This window comes from Pipistrellus kuhlii, unplaced genomic scaffold (genome assembly GCF_014108245.1).
Source record: "Pipistrellus kuhlii isolate mPipKuh1 unplaced genomic scaffold, mPipKuh1.p scaffold_m20_p_2, whole genome shotgun sequence".
Lineage (NCBI taxonomy): Eukaryota > Metazoa > Chordata > Mammalia > Chiroptera > Vespertilionidae > Pipistrellus > Pipistrellus kuhlii.
The window spans coordinates 77,214,076-77,240,773 of record NW_023425515.1 but is presented as its reverse complement, the minus strand read 5'-3'; the positions used below and the strand labels follow the sequence as shown (position 1 = coordinate 77,240,773).

General features: G+C 34.2%; 1 protein-coding gene across 2 annotated transcripts in view; it reads left to right on the top strand.

The window, feature by feature from the left end:
• Positions 1 to 26,698, top strand: part of EPHA3 (EPH receptor A3) — a 342,182-nt gene that overhangs the window by 2,306 nt on the left and 313,178 nt on the right. For both annotated transcript variants that reach the window (XM_036446292.2, XM_036446293.2), the window contains exon 2: positions 17,307 to 17,371. In XM_036446292.2, coding sequence (XP_036302185.1) covers positions 17,307 to 17,371 — 65 coding nt within the window. The remainder of the gene's footprint in view (positions 1 to 17,306; positions 17,372 to 26,698) is intronic.

Here is a 26,698-nt window from a genome sequence, read left to right as displayed (position 1 = left end):
TTGTGTCCTATGGGTAGTGTCTTCTTTCCATTCTGAGGTCATAAAGGAAAGCTTTGAAAATTTAAATGGAGTGATTTAATTTGGGTAATATGTGATCAAGGGTTTAAATATGAATACAATAGCTTGGGTCTGAGGAATTGAGATGAACAACATGAAAAGGGAAAAAGTCCAAGTGTGTGCCAAGAGGTCCATGTAATTCTTCTAACAATATTATTTGAACAGAAAGCCATCCTTGTGAAATGTCACATAGTGAGTGGGTGAAAGGACTAATGATAAAATGAATTTCTTAATATAGCTTTGTAATATAAATTTTGAAAAAAGTATAAAATTCTAGCTTGCATTAAAATACTATGCTAAAATTATATGTCAATACTATATGAATTTGATTAGAAACTCACTAGTAAAATTTACTAGAATTTATTTGGCAATCTATCATGAAGTTTGGCATGAGAGAACTAAAAGAGAACAAAATCAATCCATTGAGTTAATTGCTAGGAAACTTGCTATTGTGCAACTTTTTTGAAAAAAAAAATTGAGATTCTGATAATCAAATATCAATATTGAAATGCATGGGTCCATGATAAGGAAAAAAACTTGAAAAAAGTTTAATCTGCACTTTCCTTTTCCTAGATTTAACTACAAATAACTTTCTAACATGTTTTTAAGAAAATGATTCCAGGGAATACATACTATTGCTGTCTTCCTCACTGATACTAGCCATTCATAATTTCAGTGAACACTTGAATCAAGAATTGACCTATATATTTAAACAGAAGCTTTATAAAAGCTGTATAGAATTTTATCAAAATCTTATTACATCTCTGTTTACATGACAGACCAAAAGACTTCCAATGGAAATCAGCTACTTTTCATGACAAAATAGGATTGTTAAATCTAAATATTATTAGAAAAGTTTATGTATTTGCTCATAGTTCCTGTCCCAGATAAACAATGATAATAATAAACAAAAATAACTTTGGAAAGAAGTTAAAACTTGATATAAAGTGAAGTGTTTACTACTAATAATTCAATCTTTTTTTGAGCATTAGTACACCCTTTAAATAATTTTATATTTGAAGGAATCTGAGGCAGAATGCATGGATTATTCATCAGCACATCATATAGTAAATAATTTTCTATCCAACAGTATTTATAAATTAGACTAACATTTACCCATAGAGCTCAATTTGAGAGTTTTCAAATTGAAAGAGAATAAAATTAAATATGCATATTTATATACTACTTATATGGGGAGACTTTTATTGGAGTGGCTGGGATACCATTTCTATGAAATGTATTTCTCTGAACATAAATTTTCTAAACACTGACGGAGACCATGTGGTTGTTAAAGTTTGCATATAAACACTACACTGCACGCTTCCCTTTGAATATTAGGCAGATGTTAGAGAAAATAAACATTTAAATAATGAACTTTTCCCTTTTTAAAAATTACTATGAATTGGCATCAGTTTTCACATATAAACACATCCTCAAATAATAATATATTGTGATTGAAATATTAATAGAGAAGTAGCTATCATATAATCTTTATAGGTGTTTTTTTGTTTTTGTGTGTTTTTTTGGAAGAGGGTTTACATTTGCTTTTAATAGCATGTCATCATGCTACACTAAATAATTGAATGCATTACACATTTTTGTAATTTAATACCTCTCCTAAAAGCTCTGCCTTACCTCTTCCCCAAGTTATAACTGTGTTATTTGCCTGGAGGTAAGAGAAACCTTAATTTCACTATTTTATAACCCACAACAGTTAACACTTGACCCAGGTCATTAACAGGATTATCAGCAAATTTGTTTAAGCTTTTACTGACAACCTGAATTGCTATGATAATATTTTGATTGTGCCGGAAAGAAACTTCTTATAACCTCTCAAAATCTATAATGAAATTAATTCATTCTGTATCTATAACTTCCCAAAGACTAACATGGACAATAATGATACAAGTGAAGAAAATATCAACTTTGATACCTCAATTCTCCTCACTTTATGTTTCACATATCACACCATTGAAGTCCTTGTTATAAATGAGCAATTAAATACTTGTTTAAATAGTGAATATTTTGACAATAACAATATATTTATTAGTACAAACTTACTTCAATGTAACTATCAACACTTCCAATTTCATGTTTTTTTTTAAATTATTGATGGCATAGTTGATATCATTTTTTTGTGTGCCTATTTTAAGATATAGAGTCAAATGGATGTATTAATAACTAAGAAGCAACTGGAACTTTTTATACCTATATGTATAGTAAAACACCGTGGCCACGTGTTAGGTCATGGTTGCACTTACTAGTACATGATGTTGTCTTTTCCATGAAATGCTGGAAATTTGGAGATACAATGAAAAGCACTTCAATTTAACCTAAAAGTTTCAAACAAAAGGAACATAATTAAAACTTTAAAAGTGTTTTTAAACATTGTTAAATTTATTTAGAAAGTTTCATATGTAGTTTTTTATTATTTGTATATAATTAGGGTTTGCTTCTTGTTCATTTAAACAATTCAGTAGTCACTTTGACTCTTAAGAAACTTATCCTTAAAGGATGAATTTAGTTAGAGTTTTTATCATGTTTATATATTATCTGTATTTTAATATTCAAATGTGGGTGTGTTTTTAAGGGTTCTTCAACTTAAATAGTTTCTTTTCTCACCATAAATTTCTTTATTAAGATTCCTAAATATCAAAATTATTTCAAAAACTTTGAATTTTTCTGAAATAAAATACTTGCAATTTTTAAATATCAAATAATCAGTTACATATGCAAAGGATCTTTAAAGGAAAAACATATTTCCACAGTATATTTGATTTACTAACTTCAACGCAAATGGAAACAGCAAGAACTGTTCTTGAGAGGTACATTTTCCAAGTCATAAAATCTTCCAGAAAATATTAATAAAACTTTCCACAAATCATCAGAACTTGATAAGTTTTTACAGACATTCACTTACCAAGAAATCTGTGATGTGGGTTACCTTTGATTTTAGTCATTTTCCAATGATTTTGTTTGGCATAAATACTAGATGTAAGGGGAAGTAATATTTCTTGGAAGAGCACTACATTTTACAAATCATATTCTGTCAGGATTCTCAACTGGGTTTATTTTTAATATACACATTTTTCCTTTAAAATATTTAATAAGCTTGTTCTTTTAATTTCTGTTAGATAAAAAGATTTAGAAAAACAGATGCAGGTGTCCCCTTTTGGGTTCTGTTTTCAGAGATCTGGATTTTATCACCAGGGAGGGTCAATGCAGGGCTTTTACCAAGTGCACAAGTAACTTTCCACAGATTTTTCAAATAAAGGGTTGACTGCTGGTGTGAACCGTTCATTACATTATTCATCCAGGTATAGCAAAAACCAGCATTTGAAATTTATTCCTTGAGGACTTGAAAGACTCAGAAAATTCTTCTGTAATGACTTTAGAAATAAAAGTAATGTTGTGACATTTATAGAATGCAAAGGATTCCAAGCCACAAAACAGTGTAGGGAGACACTCCTGGGGGAATCAAGGAGTGGACACATGTGTGCCCCTTGATGTCACTCTGTGGGCCTATGACCAGCTGCCTAGTCTCAGGTAGTTCTTGCAATCTGGCAGGAAGTTTTCTCTTGGAAAAATCTGCAAGTCAGCAAGTTTTGGTTTGCTCCTACCAGGTTTCTTTGAAACAAGAAAAGGTGGTCGATTACCAAGTAAAAAAGTCTGCAAGTGAACATAAAATAGAAAGTTGATTAGAAAGATGGAAAGGTAGACAAGTGCAAAGGTTGAAAAACCAATGTATTATATAAATCCTTGAAATAAACACATTCATCACTTAAAACATCTGGCTAATCAATTTTTTTTTTATTTATTAAATCCCTAAAAACCTGCACACTTAAAAAAGTGGGTAGGGTTGCGTCCGTTTCCCCTTTCAAGTTTATACACTTTTGATTTTCCCCCAGAAGAAAATATTTATCTGGGAAAGTTTGAAAAGACTAGAAGCCAAAGAATGCTCCCCCCCACCCCACCCCACCCCACCCCTTGGATGCCTGGGCGAACCCATGTGGAGGTTGGACGGGATCAAAACCAGTTCAGCAAAGAAAGCCTCCAACTTGGAGGGATGCTGTTCCACTGGAAGCCCTGAGCGTGCAACGCCCTCCCTCCGTCTTCTAAACCGCGTCCTGCTGTTCCCGTCAAAGCAGAGGGCGAAAATCCACATAATCCAAATCAACATGGTGAAGCCGGAATAATAGGCGAGGAGGGAGGGGGGGGGGGCATGCTGGCAGCACTGCACACACAGAGGGTGGGGAATAACCTCAGCCTGGGACGGGGGCGGCCACGGGAGGGGAGGACGGCGCTCTCTCCCTGGGCCTTACAGCCCCTGCCTTTGAGTGGGGTTCGGGAGCGTGCCCCCAGACCCCTCAGCCCACAGCCAGGCTTTCTGGGTGGCAGGGACGGGACCGAGAGCAGAGCGGGCGCTCCTCGCTGCCGCCACCACACCCACCCCCAGGGCGTCCGAACCACAGCCAGCCCGCCGCTAGGACCAGGCTCCGCGTTGCGGATGGGGCCCGGGGGCCGCTAACAATTTCTCCCCCATTCGCATTAAAGGTCGGATCATAAAAAACCCCGCCCCCGGGGCCCGTGGCCCCAGCCCCAGAGCTCCGGGCGGCGGCGTCTTTGTGCGCAGGGGTCTCCGCGCCCGGTGGCTGCGCCCCTCTCCGAAGCGCTGCAGCCGGTCCGGTCGCCTCGGGGCGGGAGGGAGGGAAAGAGGGCGGCCGTTGCACGGGGAGCCCCTGTCTGTGGCCGCGGCTCCTGCAGGGCGGCGGGTGCGCGGAGCTCTCAGCCGCGGAGGCTGGAACCCGGGGCCGCCAGGACGCCAAGTCCCTGGAAAGGCGCTGCGGGAAGGCGCGCCCGGCGAGTGGCAAACGCGCGCCCTCTGCCTGCAGCCCGGGCGCTGCGGGCGCTGGAGAGGCGGGGGCCCTGCGGCCCGGAGCTCCTCACCTGTGGGTCCGCCCACGGAGGGCGAGCCGCTGGGACCCGGCGCCTCCGATCTTTAAGCTCTGACCCCGGAGCTTGCCCCCCGCCCACGCACGCACCCCATCGGGACCAGCCAGCCTTTCCTGCATGATAACCGGAGGTGGCCGGTCTCCTTTCAATCTTGGTTCGCTGGCCCACCGTGTTGGAGGAGAGCTTTGAGGGGTCCTTGGAACTCTCTGCACATTTGGGAAAGCACCCCTTGCTAGGCCTGCTCCCTTGGGACACAGCGGGACGCCTGAGACTTCCAGCTGTCCTGCTGGCTGCTTTGCTATTTTCCTGATCTTTCAGTTTTCTTTCTAATTACTTATGACTGCCACCTGTTAAGCCCCCCTGAGAGCTAAGGGGAATGTTCCATAAACTTTTCCTCCATGCACACTTGAGAATGCCCGCTGTTCTTTCCTCAACCCCATGTTCCATTGGCTTCGTCTCATTAAAACATGATTTTCTGCCTTCCAATGTGGGGCAGTAGTCCTGGAATGGGCCACAAAGGGTTTCTGGGAGCAGGGTCACGGAGGCAGGTTAGTGATTGGATGATACTGATATTCCTGTGGTTGGTCAGAAATCTGTTTTTCATAGAAGATAAAATTGTTGAATCCAGCAAAAAACTTCCAAAGCAAATATGGCCTCAGTGCCATCCCCAACTTTGAGATAATAAGTGCACAGAGTTCTGCTGGTTAGAAAGAGTGTACCCTCAAGTTTACCTTCACTCTTCATTTAATCTTTAGAGCAGCCCTCACATAGGTATTGTGGCATCTTCTACTGTTAGGGCTGAGGACACTAACCATGGTGAAGTTGTAACAACCTCTCTCACCTTTGACTTTTAATTTTAACTTCTATGTTCCTTCCTGCATAGGAATGCCTGTGAAGTAGGAGACATTTCGTCCATTCAGGAAAAGCACTTATTTCTCAACTTTAATTCTAGTGACTTACACGAATTTGTCTTGTTACTTCACAAGAAAGAATTAGAAATTCGCAGAGTCTTGGAGTGATATGGTGTACTCCAAAGTGTCTTTAAAAAAAGTATTTCAAAGATTACTTAGACACTGCAAACTATTTACAACTATGCAATGATTATCAGCATGGGTGGTAAACACACTAAGAAAATGAAGAGAATTTGATGTGGACAGAGGACTAGGAGAAAAATGTCCGTGATGTCTTTTCGCCACCATTTTTACCTCTGTCTTTCTTTCCTGACACTCAAACATTACTTTCCTCGCTCTGGAAAGATTTTGCCAGAAATTCCATACACAGAGATTGTGAAGCAAATGTCAGTATAACCCAAATTTTATTTAGGGTTCTATATATTAAAACAGTGTAAATTGGAATTGTGATAGAAGTCAATAACTGGGGGGTGGGGGGTGGGGTGGTGGTTAGTCTCTGTTGAAACTTTTTTTTCACTTAAAAGATAATTACAAATTTCTTAAGATGAGGAAGTAAATTATAAATGATTTATCTCCTCTTTCATAAAAACACTTGTCCTCTACATAGAAGCATTGTAAAAAAGTAGCTAAAACAGGGTTTTGAAAGGTAGCAAATTGAGCTAGGGGCAATTATATTTTTCACGTGGGTATTTCAGCACATATGTTTTGTATTAATTGCCGCAGTAAATTCTGTTAACCTGGCAAAGAGCAAACATAGCATATTGATGACATCAGACTTCCCAATCAGAAAGCTGCTTTAGTATCTTGCTTCCTTCACTATAAAATGCGAAGGGAAAAATAAAATAAAATAAAATGTTTTCTAACCTGTTATCATTTATGTTCCCAACAAGTTACCCAACCACTCAACCTATTGGAACATTTTCTATGAGAAAAGTGTTGGCTTAGCAACAAACTTTTTGTCTCTTGCTTCTGCGGAGTTAGAATCAATCACTAATTTCCCTAGTTTTTAAGTTTTTGTTCATATTTGAGTTTGTGGAACCCTCTCAGATCAAGAAAATGCAGACCTGCCTTGATTCTTGTTTAAAACAAAAATCTTGATTGATTACACAGTAGGCTCTCAAAGGAAATGGAACAAAGGGAGAAACCTAGGTCAATTTTATTGCTGATAAGTCTAATCAATATAAAATGGTTTCATCTTAAATTTGTTATATAATCATTATGGTAAGGTTAGTTTGTCTTCTTTTAAATAATAATTAAGAAAAAACATGAGTAAACTCTACAGGTCTTGTGAAGAGTAACATCCATCCTCTAACTCCTACCCTCTTCCTCCCTGGATAAAAATATGAGGCTTTAAAATGAAATGTTTCCCAGTGATAAAAGTTCACCCATTTCCAGTCAATATGGAATTTAGAAATTTCCTATCTACTTCAGGGTGACTAAGGGAAGTGGAAAACAATTTCTCCATATTTATTTCCTGATTTTCAAAACTAATTTAGCGATTACTAAGAGTTTGTAGGCTTTAGGAGGATTTGTTTTATTGCATATGATTGCAGTCTTCACTCCGAGAAGTTAGGCTGAAAAGCTGAGTTGCTTCCATGTGGCTTATGTACATAATCCTCTGGGTAAGTAGAACACCACTCTGAGTTTAAAGATTACTTGCAGAACTGTTTGTAGGTCACAATAGTATCGCCCCCTTACAAAACTGAACTTTTCCTACTTTGTGGGCAAAATTTTATGGAGTAATATATACCGTTTGGAATAAAATTTATTTAAAAATTGTTTTCTAAATTGCAAATCTGTGGTGAGAAAAAGTAAAAACAAACTTTTTTTGTGTGTGTGTATGTGTGTCTGTCTAATCTTGTTGATTTTCTCAAACTAGACACTCAATCAACTTATAAATATTCAAAGATGGCATAAAGCTAGAGTTATCTCCAAATTGAGTTTTCTGTTCAATATGTCAAAGCTATTCATGGTAGATTTTGCATATTAACTGAATGTAAAGAAACTGAATGTTATCATCACATAAACTTTAAATAGAAATTAAATTGGTTTGCTATTTTTATTATGCAAATGTCATTGAATATAGCAATTACCAAATCTTAAAAATGTTTTCAGATAATCAAATAAAGGGAATGGTATTTTTTTTCTTTGTTTACTGTTACTATTTGGCTTGTCATAAATAAGTTGATACGCATTTACATTAGATAACTCAAAAATTATAAACTCACATTTTGATATGGTGTTCTTGACATTTCTGATCTGAAATTAAAATACTTTGATAGTCTTTGTTTTGTGTAAAAAAGATTTTCTGTCATAGTTACATGTATTTCATCTGATTGGACATGTTAGATAAATCTGTGCTGAAATTAATGGTTTTTGGGGGTAGAGATGCTTTCTTTAAACATTTGTTCATTCAATGAAAGATAAACACCACATGACCTCACTCATTTGTGGATGATAAAGAACATTATAAACTAATAAAGAAATATTTCCTTACCTTTGCTTATAAATAATGTCCAAAATAATTCTAAATACTTGATTTTCTTTGAAAAACCTATATAGAGTTAGAGAAGAAAAACTAAAAAGTATATGAAATTAGTGTTATGCTTTTAAATTTCCTTTTTCAAAAGTGATCCTATGGAAAACTAATTAAGAATAATTTATTTGATATTTGGCCCCAAATGTGGTAGATTTACTTTTCTAACCCTGGTAGTGAAAACTTCAGAATCCAAAATTTAATTTCAAAGGGAGAAATGCAAAGACCATTAGCATGAACCAAGGAAAACGTTTAGAAAAAAAATGCACTCAACTTTCATATTATAATAACATGTTACTTGTATTTGTTTGTTTACCAACTCTGGCATACCTTAGTGTTGCTTACATATTGGGGTTTGGAATAAAAGGTTATAGGGGATGATATAGTTTATAACCTTGAAGATAACTTAAGAGAGATCGATGTTTGTATGTGTATACATCTATAACTGTGGACAACAGTCATTATATATGATGTAAAATCCAGATATAGTTATCCTCTATAATATGATAAAATAAAAACTATATACTGACTCTAATTTTCTAGAATTTTATATATTCTTCAATGAACTTCTCTGAGAATAAAATAACTTGGTTTTTTTTATATAAAAATAGCCAGAGAAGATTTTTAAATTGAAACATTTTTATCACTACCTTTTTGTTTTCTATGCTAAAATTTTGAATCCTCCTATTTAAGGAACTTCAAGTTATAAAACAAATAAGTCATGGGGATATAATGTATAGCACCGGGAATAAAGTCAATAATATTATAATAACTTTGTATGATAACAAGTAGCAACTAGACATCATAGGGATCATTTCTCAATATATATATATATTGAATCACTGTGATGTACACCTGGTGAGATACTGCATGCCAAATATACATAATAAAAACAAATATATATAATGCTATATTAGAGTTAGTCTGCCTATTCTGTTCCATTTTCACAGGCGTTTGTCAAACAATGACTGAACATATAGCTATGTACTTGAAGGCTGGTAATCAGATTTTAGGGTAATCTGATTAAAATGTACATATATATATATACCAACACATCTTCAATTTATGGTGTAAAGGCAAATGTATATGTTAAAGTTTGAGCACCTATTGGCCTGAATGATTTGTCATGTAATTTTCTAATAGGATAATATATTTTAATTTCCCCTTTTTAATATGTCAAAAGTCTTTAAATTAAAAACATAGAAGCCATTCTGTTATTTATAAAACATTTTAAAGAGCAAAAATGTGTTGAAAGTGTAAAATGCTTACAAAATCATTAATGTCTTACTTTAATAACTTTTACATTTTGGGAAACACATTTCACTTGCTTAAGTGATTCACAATATCACTTGACAATGCACAGAAACAAAGAGACCTGTTATTCTAGGGACTGTTATGAAAGCTGGAGTTGTTAATGCACTGAAAGTAGAACATTCCTACGCATTTATGTGAAAATGTTATTTCATTATAAGAACACACTCCCTGGTGATATTTTGATGGCTGTTTTCTCCACAATAGTATTAATATCAGAGTGAACTTAAAATTTCTCTGATTTTTTAAAAAAGAAGAAATTAACACTTTGGAAAGAGCACAGGTTTACATTTACTAGAGGGTCCAGGTTTCTATTCAAATTTTAGTCTGTATTTGTTATTTTCTGGAACCACTGTAGTCTTGAAAACCCAGACATTTTACTGTGTGGCCATGTTTTGATTCTAATGTGTTATCCCTGCTATTGGCAAAGATTGCAATGAGGCAGCTAATTAAAATTTGTCCCATATTTAGGACCTGTATAAAAATAAAGCTAAAATTACAGCCCAGGAGTTAAAGCTTATAAGAAAAAATAAGTTGATATTTCCTTGTCCAGAAATCTGCTTATATATCACAAATGAGTCATTGAGGTACCATGTGACAAAACAGATTTTTCACAGAAATGTTGAGCACACCAGAATTTTTTCTTTAATTCTGACATATAATTTTAGTTGGTCATTTGATAGAGAAATGATCATAAATTAAATATCCATGAAACAAAATGCCTGTTGAGTTAAATTTAACATGGTTTACAGGAATTTTTATCTGCATACAACCGATACAGGCATACCTCCTTTTATTGTGCTTCACAGATGTTGCATTTTTTTAAAAAGTAGAAGCGAGACTCCACCAGCACAAATATTATCACTCACTCTATTGTGATAATTGCTTAATCCAGGTGGTCTGGAGCAAATCCCACAATATCTCTGAGGTATGCCTGTAGTTGATTTCATTTATAGACTAATTTTTTTTTTGGTAAATTTTAGTCTATGAAATACAATAGTATAATGTTTTAATTATGTTTAGGTAGAAAAAAAAAAGTACAAACACGAAGTCCATAGGAGCAATTAAACTAAGAATATGTAATCACAGTAGATAAAGGTTATGTTGAAATATGTAAGCACTCTAATAAAGCTTTGACTTCTCTTCGTATCAGATCACTGGCATAACATATTGTATAAAGTGAAAATGAAAAGCAGATCTTTGGTGCAGTCCTGTTAGAAAATACATCTTGATTTCTTGATTCCATATTATAATTGACAAAGGTAGTACATAGAGAATTCCAATGATGAGAACAAAATTGATTGCCTCCTGCCTGTATCATTTTCTTCTATTTGTGACATTTAAGTATAACCTAGAAGCAGATTAACCCCCTTGCTATCTGTAACCAAGAGCAAAGCTACTCTTTTTATCATAACAAAAAATGATGAAAATATAAAGGTAAGTGATGTATAAGAAATGTGGTTTGGACAGTTACAATGATGTATGAACAGGAAAGGACATGTCATTATTCTTTAGTAAAAGCAAGACCCAATCAAACCATATATTTTTTTCCTGTGGTAGTGGTTTGGTGGTCATTTGCAATTGGCTTTAAGACACTGTACAAATGAAGCTTTTGTAAGAAAAAAATACTTATTATTGTAAGAATAGCAACTTCTTCAGCCATTAAACCCTACTGTTCATCATGACTTGATTGTTTGACACATTTTTATAACTTAATATTTTTCATAAAATACAACCATAGCATAATCACAAAGCATATTGATGTGTAATTAGATAATTGAAAATATATTTAACTTCAACAAATTGTGGCATTTAATTTAATTTTATTTTTATACTGTCATTTCATTTTTTATTTTATTTTAATATATATATTTCTTGTTTATAGTATTACAGATGTCTCCTATCATCCCCCTCCTTCCTGTATGACAGCAACCCCCCTCCTCCCAGCCTGTACCCCACTCTCTAGGTCTTCCCCCACCCTATAGGCCATATAAATTGGCATTTAATTTTAAAAATTATTTTAGCACTGTCTACATATTTGCACAACTTTATCTATAATATATTTCAATCTCAGTCTTTCTAAGTGTACAAATAGTCACTATGAATCAAAACTTTGAAATAGTCTTGAAAAGATCTTAGGTGTGTTAATGATGGTCTAAGAGTGAGAACTTTAGAAATTAATACCTAAAGTTTTTATTTATTTTTATTTATTTAAAAAATATATTTTATTGATTTTTTACAGAGAGGAAGGGGGAGGAATAGAGAGCTAGAAACATCAATGAGAGAGAAACATCGACCAGCTGCCTCCTGCACAGCCCCCACTGAGTTTGTGTCCGCAACCAAGGTACATGCCCTTGACCGGAATCGAACCCAGGACCTTCCAGTCCGCAGGCCGATGCTTTATCCACTGAGCCAAACCAGTTCTGGCAATACCTAAAGTTTTTAATATGTCCTTACTAAAAGGTATATTAGTAACTGGGAACATCTGTTTCAAACAATTATTTTAATGACTGTGTTCTTTGAGAAACATTATTGTATCTTTATAAAGAAGGGAAGGTGGTATAAGTTCTTGGTATACATAATTACTAGTATGACATTGTCAATGCAAATGAGTAGAGAAGTGGACATTTGATTGTAGCCCTCCATTATGAAGGAGGACAGAAAACGAAGGGAAAATAAGACTCCTGGGCATCTTAAATTCACAATCCATCTAATTATGAAAAAAGACAGTAAAGATTGGTGGCAGTAAGGTTTTCTCCTTTCCAGAAGTTCTTACAAACCATTTTGAGCCAATTTACTCTATATTTTGTTCTTCTTTCTCCACTCCATTCTACACCTTCTCATTTCCATCATATACCACTCTTCCTTTTGTCCAGTAAATCTCATGTTAGCACTCACCTGAAAACCAACTCAAGGAGTCCAAGTATTTCCTTATCATTTTCATTAATGCATCATTCACCTATTCATACATCTCCTCTATTTAAAATATATAAAGTACAGTGTGTGAAAGAAACCCAGATTCACATACATTCAGAACTTGGACAGTTACTTTCAAAAAATAAATATTCCTAAAAGCACCTATATTTATATCTCAAGAGAAATAGAGTTTAACATTTAAAAATGTGTCCAGTTTAAATCACTGTAAGAAGGTCCTGGCCAAGATATATCTCAGTTGGTTATATCATCCTCCCAATATGCCAAGATTGCAGGTTCTATCCCATTCAGGGCACATGCAAAAATCAGCCTAAGAGTGCATAAATAAGTGGAACAACACATCAATCTCTCTCTCCTACTTTCTCTGAAATAAATTTTAAAAAGTGTTGTGTGCCACATAACTCTTTCAATAGAACAAATTCTGAAATTATGATTCCAGTTATAAACCAACAGTAATTGGAAATCACATGGTTAGAATACGATATCAGATAAGGAACAGTTTATATCTTTGACAAATTGACCTGGTATGAGGCAGTCATTAAGGAATTAAATTCCCACCTACCTTTGTCAATAATTTCCTCTCTTTTTGTTAACATTCATAATCAATTGAAAATAATCTCCCATATTGTAAATTGTCATTAAAACTCAGATTGAAATATAGTATTTGTATACCTCAATTCTACAGGCCTCTTTTCTCTGCCCTGGCAATAAATAATAACAGCACTTTAAAGATTATGGACAGGTCTACATCTTTTTTACAAAAGAAAAGCATGAATAACCAAAGTTCTTGCCTATATCAATGTAGGGTTTAAGTTGTATGGGAAGGTTAGAGTTAGCCAATGTATTCAGAGAAATCATTCATAACAGGAGGCCTTCAAATTCCATTAACATCCCCTTCTTTCTATCTCAAATATGCTGCACTCATACTGTAATGCAACAGATCACAGGAGATGAGAGGTTTTTATCCTTGAAAGTCGCAGTTTAGTAGAAACTGGTTTGGCTCAGTGGTAGAGCGTCGCTCTGCGGACTGAAGGATCCCAGGTTCCATTCTGGTCAAGGGCATGTAAGTTGGCTGCGGGCACATCCCTGTTAGGGGATGTGCAAGAGGCAGCTTGTCGATGTTTCTCTCTCATCGACGTGTCTGGCTCTCTATCTCTCTCCCTTCCTCTCTGTAAAAAATCAATAAAATATATTTTAAAAAAAAAAGAAAAGAAAAAAAAAGTCACAGTTTAGCAATAATCCACTTTAAAGTGACCAGAATGTTAGATTGTATTGTTCTCATTTTGCTACAAACAAAAGGCACCTTGTAACCTCAAAATAGGTGCTCTTAAAAAAGTGTTTTGATGTTACTATTCTTTTCTATTAGGTCATATATAGATTACTGATTATAAATACAATTCAAAACCCCAATGAATTAATTTTACAAGAACACTGAATCTGTAAAGCATGTTATAAAGTTAGTAGCTTTAAATACATTTATATTATTTGACTAGAGGCCTGGTGCACGAATTCATGCACAGGTGGGGTCAGGCTGGGCTGCCCTGATGGGGGCCCATCTGGGTGGGCCAGAAGCGGGGAGGGGACATAAGAGGTTGGCCACCTGGCCCCACCCCGGATCAGGATGGAGGGGGTTGATCGAGGCCAGGCTGCCTGGAAGGGGACCACAGGAGGTTGAGGGGGGTGATCAGGACCCCAATTGGGCCTTTTTGCCACCACAGTGCACATGATAGTGACTGGCCATTCCAGTTATTCTATCATTCAGGTATTTTGGAGGCTTGGCTTTTATATATATAGATTATCTCAGCAACATTGTGAGATAACCAGGACAGATATAATTGTTTGATAGAGACAGAATCAAAATCATGAGTAATGGTGCCAGTTATTTTCCTCATTCATGCAAAAGGAGTGCACTAAAATTTTAATTTCTGAGTAAATGCATACATTTAATTAATCTATTATATTTATTTTAATTGATAATTTAATACAGTTCTTTTTGGTTAAGTTTTTTTATTCTCCTTTGAGTAGAACCAAATGCTGAAGTGATTATTCCAGTCCTTACCCCTCATCATTATCACTGAAAAATGCAAACAAAAAACATTTAAGGGTATTTAGTTTTTTAGTTAGCAACCTTTATTCCAATGAGTAATTTACTAAATTGAGAAGATATTCATATTAACTTTACCTGGGAAATTATTTTCTCTGTTTACTAATGTTGAAATTAAATCACCCATTCATCTTAGCATATGGAGTAACACATATTTATCACTAAATACACATTCAATTATTATATATATATACAAGAAGACATTGAACCATTTAAAGCCTTAAAGACATTGCAAATATGACCTACTAATCCTCATAAAACTCAGAAATTCACTGATAGCTGATAGTACCAACAGTGAACTAGGTATAATATATGTCAGAGTATGTGTTGGTGACTCATGAAGGTGTATTATCATATTTACAAAAAATGTTCTTACATTGATTAATCTGTAATATCTGTAACATTGATTAATAGGCAGAGGTTTTAAAATATTTGAGAGATAATTTTAATGTAATTAACTATACTATTAATTTTCAAGTTGATATCCTGGGAAATAATTTCATTATGGAAATTATGCTGTGTGATCTCTGCAGCAACTATATTCTTCTCATACCTAAATGTAATTACTTACCAATGGGCTTAATTTAGAGTGAGAAAAAACTGTAATCATTAAAAATTTCAAGTATAATAGATTAATTTTATGTGTTTTTCTTTCATTACTAAAACTTAGAGAACCTAACTTTGAGAATTTTATCTTTTTTTAAATTTAATAATGAGCATTCCTTATGTTCAACTAGTATATTTATTACTTAACCAGCTAAACAAATATCATCCTTTAAAAAGCAGCCCTTGAAAATTTAGAATTTTAATATTTATCAAATATTTATTTTTCATGACATTTTATAAGATAAATGTTTTCTTTGTAAAAACTAATTGGGGTGATTAAAGAAAGGGTGCTGCTTTTCATACATGGAGAAACACTATTTGTCAACACATGGACATGTGCATGCCTGGACTAACATTACATTTTGATTTGTGAATATATGGAACCCTTGAAAATGACTGTCTCTCTCATATTGTAGTTATTTATTCACCTCTTCTGCTTCATGTTAATAATACATATATATTTTATGTAAACTTCCTTTACATCTTCCATCAGTCAACAGTGGGATTGCTTTCTAAATTAGAAGGATGCTGTAAAACCATAGTTTCCATTATTTAACAGATCAACAATAAAAGTGAGACCTTTGTTATTAATTAAACCTGAAATATCTTTTTATATATTAATTTCTAATCAATTACAGATTAATATTCTCTGTGTTGAAAATAAAGCATTTGTCTTTCTTTTTAAATAACATATCCAAATGCAACCACATTCATATTATACTTTATTGTTCATCAACATCATCTTTGTAATAAGTAAAAAAGTTCTGAGTTAAAATCATTAAAGTTTTTTGGGGAATAATATTTTCTTTAAATAAATAAAACTTTACACAGCCAATATTATAAAACATATTTTTTTGCTTTGGTTTCTCCTCATATTAGTTGCTAAGCATTTTGCTTGTTACAGGAGACCACTTATATGGCATTAAAAAGTAGACATTATCACTCTGGTAGCTAAGTTGGTTGGAATGTCATCATGTACACAATTTATGGTTGCAGTTTCAATTCCCTGTCAGAGAACACACCAAGGTTATAGATTCCATCCCCAGTCAGGGCTTATACAGAGACAAGACCTTGGTGTTTCTTTCTCTCTCTGTCAATAAAAACATCTTTTTGGTTGAGGATTAAAAACACACACACACACACAGTATAGAATATGTTTGGGACAATATGAATATGCCATATTAAATATGCAAACAGAAATACTAATTTACGGTGGGAGCATATTTAAGAAATTAATTTACAATGAAATCATATGTAAATTTATCACATTTTATGATCTTTGAAGTTATTTTGATTTCAGATTAGCATTAATATTGTTTCCAACTTTGTGTTTTAGTTGTTTCCTCTTTGAATCTGTAATTATTCTATAAGAAATCATTATAAATGTATTGAATATTGCTGAAACCGGTTTGGCCCAGTGGATAGAGCATTGGTCTGCGGACTGAAGGGTCACAGGTTCGATTCCAGTCAAGGGCATGTACATTGGTTCCGGGCACATCCCCAGTAGGGGGTGTGCAGGAGGCAGCTGGTCGGTGATTCTCTCTCATCGATGTTTCTGGCTCTCTATCCCTCTCTCTTCCTCTCTGTAAGAAATCAATAAAATATATTTTAAAAAATAAAACAAAATAAATGTATTGGATATTAACCTATCTTGTAAACAGAGTTACAAAAGCTACAGAAACATTCAATCCCTTAACTTTCCCTGTGGTTGCTTTTCTTTTGTAATTCCCTTAGAATTTTTATACATTAAAGATCTAAAGAAAATGAAGAGTAATGAATTTTAAATATGTTATTATTTTCACATCACCACCAATAGCAGACAACATTAACTTGAAAAAGGCAAATATAAATTCATTCCTCTTAACAGTGTTTGTGTATTTGTGTTTTCTTTTAGTCAATCTGCTGGATTCCAAAACAATTCAAGGAGAGCTGGGCTGGATCTCTAACCCATCACATGGGGTGAGTTCAGTAAACTATTGAGAAGGAACATGGTCCTGTCCATTACCCTGCATAGAGAACAGAAGGAACTATTGACTTGCTCTCTTAGGCAAACTCCTGGATGCTGGTGACCCATTTGTTAGTGTTTTTTAACACATGGAAAAAGAGAGCCTAATATTTGTGCCCAGTGGAACTACTGATAATTTTTATAGTATTTATTTTCCTTCTGAATTTATCAATTGCTTGATTGTATTGAATTTTAATTATTAGTAGCAGGCAGTTGATCTAGGTGTGACCAACTAATGTATTGTGCTGTGATTGGAATAAGAGAATTGAGAAGGCAGTTTAAGTTTTAAGCAATGTGGAAAATATATAGCCTGGCCAGTGTCGCTCAGTGGCTGAGCATCAATCTACGAACCTAGAGGTCACGGTTCTCTTCCTGATCAGGGCACTTGCCTGTGTTGTGGGCTCCATCCTCAGTGGGGGACATGCAGGAGGCAGCAGATCATTGACCTGTCTCATTATTGATGTTTCTATCTCTCTTTCCCTCTCCTTTCCTCTCAGAAATAAACAAAAAGTATTTGGGAAAAAAAGAATGAAAATGTATATGTACAGATAGTAGTCTCCAAAGCTGTAGACATAAAATATACTTTGGTAATGCTCCGAGTAGTATAGGGTGTATTAATCCTGTGCTGCCTTAATATTTTTGTTTAAAATATTTGAAACTTGTCAATTTAAAGCTGGGTATTTTATTTAGAGAAAACCTGATGTGGTTACATCTTAAACTTCTTAAAATATTTTTACTATTTTACCTGCAGATTACTTAGGTTGTGTGACATTTTGGTGGCTTGAATATTTATAAAGAACCTTTTATTTGAGAAAATTTTCTTTTTTATTTTTTTCAGAAAAAAAGGGCATAGATTTGAAAAATTCTTGCTCCTACAAAATTATGTAATAAATGACCACACATGTCATTTTTATTTTCTTCCAATTATAGCCTGTAGAAAATGCAAAGTGTTACTTTGAAATATTTGATAGGAACACATTTATGCATTCCATATTCTCTATGCTGGTTCTCTTTTCTAAGGGTTATACTTACTTCCACTTGGTATTGGTGTTCAGTCTTTAGACATTGGTACCTAAACATACTAATTTTCATGGTACTATCAACTTTTTCACCAACGGATGTTTTGCATCAAGGATACTTCATCTATCTGTCATCTTTGTGTCTGCTTTTCTTCCTGGTACACCTTGATACTGACACAATGCCAAAACCTATCACATAATCAGGCCATGGTTAGTGGCTTCGGAAGGGAAAGGATAAAGGAAGCCAGGATTTGGTTTTCCCATAAGTGTAAAAGGATTCTACTGATTAGGATAAAAGCACATCCTGGGTTGTCATAAAGAGTGAGCCAAAACTCAGGACTGAGCTGGAAAACTCATTTAAAAATGAATCATCCAAAAGTCAAAACTAAGTTTAATTTTGATTTTAGAAATTTGATAGCATACCATAGAAACCTGCTACTTAAGGGTCTACAAAAAGTCAAAACCACAGTGACATTTTACTAATAGATACTTATATGTGCATTTTTAAACAACAAGAACTTAACTTGTATATCAAAGCCACAAATGGTCGACCTGCTATTTTTTGTTTGTTTGTTTTGTTTTGTTTTGTTTTGTAAGATGATACAGTGAAAACAAACCACATTTCTATATAGTGACAATTTGTGAAAATATATTCATTTCACGTTGTTAGTCTCATAGACTTTGTGAAAAACAAAGCTGGCACTTCTACTTCCAGAAACATGTTGGGAGATACAGTGTCTAGGACCTTGCCACACAAAGTGTGGTGCAAGCATCAGCTTTCAACATCAATGACTAGGTGGTTCTTAGAAATGAAATTCTCAGGTCTCACTTCAGGCTTTCTGAGTCAGAATCTGCACTTTAACATGGTCCCCAGGTGATTCCTAAGCACATTAAATGTAAGAAACACTCCTCAGAGTAATTTACCTCTTGACTTTTTCCATCTCTCATCCAATTTCCTACCTCCCTCTGCCTAGGAACAGTTTTCGGTCTCTCCTCTGGCTTACTCCTGCCTCACAGAGCAGAGCTCAGGCTCTTCATTGTCTTCCGGGTGAATGTTGCAGCTGTGTGTTCCCTCTTTCTGATGCAATAAATAGCCTAAAACAGCTGGCCAAGCTCTGCAAGCTTATCATTAAAATTTGCAAGGACAAGAAATGAACATTTCCCCAGCAGGTTGTGATATTTATAACACCTCAAGAACCCAAAGCTAAACACACACACACACACACACACACACACACACACACACACACAAACGAAAATCAAATAGTGTATTTTTTTTCTTTAAATTTTATCTCTGTAGTATTTTGTTAACCACAATGTCCACTAGGAAATAAATACTGTGGATTTAGAAAATGTTAGAGGGGTATTCATTTCTTGTTGAGAAACTGATGATATTTTGAGTGAAAGCCTGTCACAGCCATTTTAACTTTGGTACTTTAACATCTTTGCTTGTACAATTTTGTGCTTTTAGATTCAGTTAATTATTTCAATGCTAAATTGGCATTTTCAATATGACAAAGATTGGTGAGTTTTGAGTTTTCTTGTTTATAAAGAAGCTAGAACAATTTTATATGTTTGCTCCAAACTTTTTCATTAAAAAGAAGACATGTAGTAACTGGAAACAACTTTGAAGTTTGTATTATTTTAGATAACGAACCCTAATAAATACAGTACCTCTACTTTTTAAGTTAATAAAATATGAATGTAAACTCTAGAAGAAAAAATATAATAACGATGTCACACCACATTAAATCACTGAAAAACTGCTCTCTTTTCTTTTATTTATCTTAGAACTGAAAGTTTGTTCCCTTCTCTTAACTGCTCCCTATTTCCTTCTAGCCCCTTAGCCCTGGCACTCACTTTTCTACTGTTTTTATAAGTGTGATTCTTTTTAGGTTCCAGTAAAAATGATACAATACAGTATTTGTCATTCTGTATCTGGGTTATTTTCCTCAAAATAATGCCATCAAAGTCCATCTATATTATCACAAATAACAGGAAAAATCCCGTGTGTGTGTGTGTGTGTGTGTGTGTGTGTGTGTGTGTGTTTAATTTAAGGTAATGACTCTGAATGTGATGAGGAGGTAAGGAGAGATGTGGTTTTGACTTTCACCTGTGGGGAGAGCTGCTGTGTCTGTAGATATCACTGGTTGTCACAAAGGGGGAGGTGGGACTCTACTGGCTTCTGATAGGCAAGGCCAGACTTGCTTAAACATCTTACACTGAACAGGGCAGCCTGCCATAACAAAGAATAATCTTCTGTAAAATGACGGTGCCCAGATTGAGAAGTCCTTAGGGGATCAATATCATTGCTCCATTAGAAGCTATAGTCACTATAAACTACCAGGAGACTGCCAGCAACTTCAAGTGCCAACCATACCCCCCATCAGAAGCTCTAAATTCCAAGTCTGTTGAAATAAATATTAAAAAAACGATTCATTCTAAACATAAATCTTTCATGGAATGACGATAACCCCTGAGGTTTATACAAATAATTAATATATTAGTGGTGGAATTAGCCAAAGATGGCTCATTCCTTTATATCCTCTCTCCACCCTGGGGGGGGGATTTTTATTCTGTTCTTTCCAGAGAGACATATTAATGCATAAAATCTTACAATTAACCTACGTAATTTTCTTGGGAAGAGCATTTATATCTCTATTTTTAAGTGGTGTTTTGAAACTTAGGAGGAAACTTGGTAGGGTGATACAATATTATTAGGCCTGGAACAAATTTTGAAGTATCTGGGAGGAAATTTAATGAAAATTTTGGTTTTCTTGAAATGAATATCATGAAAATAATACTCAGATTTATAAACTAAAATTATCAGGCAGTCATAAATAGCAATTTATTTTTCAATCGTAGTGCTTTATTTGACATGAACCTTTTCTACCACTAAGTTTGTTCAAGTTTAGTAAAGCAGACATAGCAATTGCTTTCTTTGGCCTTAAACTATGAATTATAATATTTAAATTCTGGACTGATTTTATTTAGTAATTTCAGTAAATAATTTAATAGTTTATATAATCTTTGATTTAGAAGATTAATAATGCATATAAAAACCCTTATATATTGTTGAATTACAACCAGAACAAACTTCTGTTTACACATGACTACTAGGTACTTAAGTAGATAGGTAGGTAGAGAGATAGATAGATTAACTGATAATGCCAATCAACAAAATAAACTTTCTTAGTCTACGTATCATTACAGAGGAGGGAACAGAGGGAAATAGAAGTACATAGTGTTATCTTCAGATAGTATTTATAATATATGCTGATTACATTGAATGGAGGAATCATGAGTCTTGACTCAAAGAAACTCTCTTGAGGCCCAGCCAGCCAGGCTCAGTGGTTGAGTGTTGACTTATGAACCAGGAGGTCATGGTTCGATTTCCAGTTCTGCCACATTCCTGGGTTTGCAGGCTCCATGCCAGTGTGGGACACGCAGAAGGCAGATGATCAGTGATACCCTCTCATCATTGATGCTCCTATCTCTCCTTCCCCCTTCCTCTCTGAAATCAATAAAAATATATTTTTAAAAACAAACTCTCATGAGGAGAGGAAAATGAGGAGGTGGTCAGGGGAGTGTAGAAAAAGCAAAGTCTGAAAATTATTCATTTGTATTCGCAGCTCTTAGAAATAATTCTCAAAATTAGCAATTGTGGAATTATTTTCTACCTTCCTCCTCTTTTATAACTTTTAGAATTTTTTTTTCTCTAAAAGTTTTCCTTAGATATGTTTTTGCAAATAGAGATGCTTTTGGTTGTCCACCCAATATCTGTTCTCTGACTTTTCCTTGGAGAGTTAGCAGCAATATTATCCTGGTTTTCATCCTCTCATGTTCTCCTGCCACTCTGTGGGTTGAATGTTGATTCAGCTGAGAGCTAGCCATGATAAGCATTGTCATTTTATTAGAGATTAGTTTAGACAAGAGTAAGTAAAGTCATTGAGACTGGAGAAGAATTCCAGTACTCTGGAGAAGGTGTCCTCCTGATAAAACAGATGGGGAGAGGTGGAGTTCTACCTTGCTCTGGCTTGCCTTATGAAGGCCCAGTATCTGAGGCAAATGCACTCTCTTTATGGCCTGAAAGGTGGAGTTTATGACCATTAGAGAAGCCAACTTGGGACTCAGACATCTTAGAACCACTGAATCAAGTTAAAACAACAGCAGCAACAATTTTCTTGTTCAAGCCACTCTTTTTTTATCTCTCAGACTTTCAAATTGAGGGCACCCTGATAGAATACAATGTTTTATAACCAGCTCAAATATCTTAATTTCTAAATGGAGGCTATAGCAATGCATAATTGTATTCTACAAAGATATTTGTAATTTCCCAGGTTATTTTTTTTTGTGCTTTAGCATAAATGATGCCAAAGGTAATGATGAGTAGAGTGGTGAAATAGAATAAGCACATTGTTTAAAATCAGGACATCTGAATGTGAATTCTGGCTCCACCATTTATTGCTATCTGATCTGATGGAGGCCATTTAACCTCTATTAACATTTATCCTCACTTTTTAAAAAGGGATGACAGTAATTCTGATGTCATAGCACTTTAGAGTAAATGAGATTTGTTTGTATATATCTATATTTCTACCCATAAATATATATGCACATAATATATATTTATGTTATGCAGGTGAAAGAACTATGCAAATGTGATTTCTTATTCTTAGACAAATGTTTGAAGATTTTTCCATTCTAAACTAAGGTATTTGGCAAAATTCACTGATATATCTTCTTAAATCACAGTATACACTTGATGCGTTGAATTTGAATTGACAAAAACAAAAACTGATAGTATTCCCTGAGGTGCCTGCAAACACATCTTCTCAATTAAGATACCAGAGATTTTCTTTGATATACATGGTGGTTATTCCATTGAATCTGTGCAGACAAAAGTTTACCTTTTAATTGAATCAAACTGTATTTTTTGGGTAGTTAATTCATGTATTTTAGTAATGAGAATTTCCTCAAAATATTATTTCTCTTTTGCTGAGACCTGACTCTTTCCTATGTATGCTCCTGCCATTCCCAAACTAGCACATAACACCTGCAAAAGAATCTAGCTTGTTCTTTGTTGTGTCTCCATAGCTTAATACAATTATTTCACTGATATTTATCTCAGTCAGGAAATGGAAAGCTCTTTAAGGCCAATTCCTTTTTCATTCATCTTATGTCGAGTTCCTGGATTTGTTGCTCATACATTACAATTAACTGAATAAATGAATAATAAAAGCTTTTCAAAACAAGAATTGATAGCTAGGTAATACTGATATTGTATTAGTTGAGAAAAATTCGATCATTTCCAATTTGTTGTTTTAAATGGTGTCTTTAAATAATTTCACTTTCTAGCCAAAACCTGTTTGGCTCAGTGGATAGAGCATTGGGCTGAGGACTCAAGGATCCCAGGATCTGATTCCAATCAGGGGCATGTACCTTGATTGCGGGCACATCCCCAGTAGGGGGTGTGCAGGAGGCAGCTGATTGATGTTTCTCTCTCATTGATGTTTCTAACTCTCTATCCCTCTTCTTTCCTTTCTGTAAAAAATCAATAAAATATATATATTTTAAAAATAAATAAATAATTTCACTCTCTTTTTAATGGCATAAATTAAGTGAAATTTTAATATACACTATAAGTGCATAATACATGTATGTGAACATACATTTCATGCATACATAATATATGGGTAAATGGCTATATTAAATATAATATTATTATTTTTGTGTACTAAAAGAGAGCTATTTAGTTCAATGTACTTAATAAATACTGCCAACTTGTGAACTGGAATTTAGCTGAAAAGAAAACAACCTAGAAATAACTCTATATTAAAAATTATATTGATTGCTGCCTAATGATAAAAAACTAGAATTTTGTAAATTAATTCCATTTAAAGATAGAAATGTTTAAATTGAATGAACCATGGAGATTAATGTAAATAATAAAAATACTATTTAAAGTAAGTCATTACTTTACTCTTCTCCAGTATAGTGTAATTTATGTTCAATATTGAAATTGTTGCTATTTGAGAAGTCTGGATCATAAAAGTCTTATCTACCAGATTTCTAGCTTTCACTTTGTAAATGGAGTCTGAAATGCAGGAAGGCCATTTTGATAACTGGGTGTCAATAGTAACCAACTGGGGTCCAGCCTTTAGGAATCACAGTCCAGATTCTGCTTCCTATGCTGAATAGGCAGTACAGGAAAATCAGACTTTTGACACAGGATATGTGATTCTTGTCATTTGAATTTTTTTCTGCCTAGAATGCACAGTGCTACATATATTAAGCATGTCACTTGCACCCATCGTGCTGACCTTTTCAGGGAAGGATGTCTGATCAAATAAGAAAAACATGGCAAAGTTTTGCAGTTTTCTTTAACCTTTCCTTGAAAGAAAATGCACTGTAAAAGAATGAGATATGTTAATGAGTGAAATAAATCACATTTAATTTAGAAAAAAATAAAATCTTATATTGTATTTGTTTTAGCAGAATTTTTTTTCATCAGTACCTTAAAACAAATAGAAACCAGTTTTTATGGCTGTTGTTGTATATTTTTATGTGAATCCTCATCACTGCTTCAAACAGTGTTTATTTATACTTTTGGGGTTGGATTAGAATTTTTAAAATATGACATGTAATGTACTTTGCTTCTTTTACTTTGATGTACAGCTTGTGGGATTTTAAGCAGAGGAGACAAAACATATTTGGGTGGGCTTTGTTTAGTTCGGCTTTACTCATAAATTTGTTTGTGCTACATGATCTTCACTTAACATACAGTAACTATAAAGTTAAATAAATTTTAATATATATTTAAATAATTTTATTTCTATTTTGAATGTTTAAATAGTACTTATAAATTCACTGTGATTATTTATGATTTGTGTTTTGAAGTAACTTTACAATTTTTTGAATCAAAGACAAACTTGTGCTTCTAGTGGTTTCTCATATTGATAGAATTTTAAAAACAAAACTCTTGCAAGCAAAATTTGTTACTTTGTGTAACTTCAGACAAGTGTACTTTTTGTTAAAAAAAAAAAGGAATTGGAACAAAAAAGTAAAAGAAACCAAAATATAGATATGAAACTTTAAAAAAGAATGGCTTTCATACTCCTATACTAAAATAGTACATATTTGTTTCCATATTGCTAAAAAATGACCACTTTCTTTCATATTTTAAAGAATGAATTTAGAATAAACACTGCTTTCAAGTTCCCGAGTTTCCATTTGAGTATAAGATATAAATGCAACATTACTTACTCCAACCGAAAGGAGCTTCTATTCTAACATTCCACTGAGTGCAATTTTGATGGAAATTTGTCAAAAAATTATTTGTTCCAAAAATTTGCTCATTTATTTTCTCCTTTTAAAAATTACATAAATTGGTGGTTTTCACCCTTAATTTTATTATTCTCCTGTGGTTAATTTATTTAGAAAGTATTTAAAAGAGGAAATTAAAAATTGTCTGTAAAAATATGGAATGAAACACTTTTTAAATAAGTCCCATTCACTGTTTCCCAAACTTTTGACATTGTGTACACCTTCTATAATTTTCGTAATGCTGAGTACCCCTCATACTCATGAGAATGTAGAATTAGGCGCAGCTAAGCATGGTGCAGTGCATATCCCCACCAAACTCTGGTGCAACGCGTACCCCATCAAAATCTTTCTGTACCCCTGGGGTACGCGTACCACACTTTGGGAAACACTGAATTTAGCCAATGGACCTGAAAACATTTGAAGGTTATATTTACAATAAAAACTGGATGGGGTAGTTATTTAACCTTAGTAGACTGTTGATTATCATCAGTTTGTCTTTTTTTTTTTTTTTTTTTTTTTTTTTTTTTTTTTTTTTTTTTTTTTTTTTTTTGAGAATGATACTTTATTCAGGAAGTATTATATGAATAAAAACTTTATCAATGTAGTATATTTAGTTTTGGGAGTTGATAAAATAACTTATCCCTGTTCCATGAGATATAAGAAAAAAAAATCAAGGGGGAAAATACACTTAATTTCTTGAATAGTCTAAGTTTAAAAGTTATTCTTATTCATTCTGTTTTTTATTGAATTCATTGGGGTGACATTAATTAATAAGAATATGTTTCAGTATACGATTCTATAATACACCATCTGTATATTGTATTGGGTTTACTATCCAAAGTCAAGTCTTCTTGCAACATCTTTTATTGCCCCTTTATAGCCTCTTCTATCTCCCCCAACCTCCTTTCCTCTGGCAATCACTATATATAAATATCC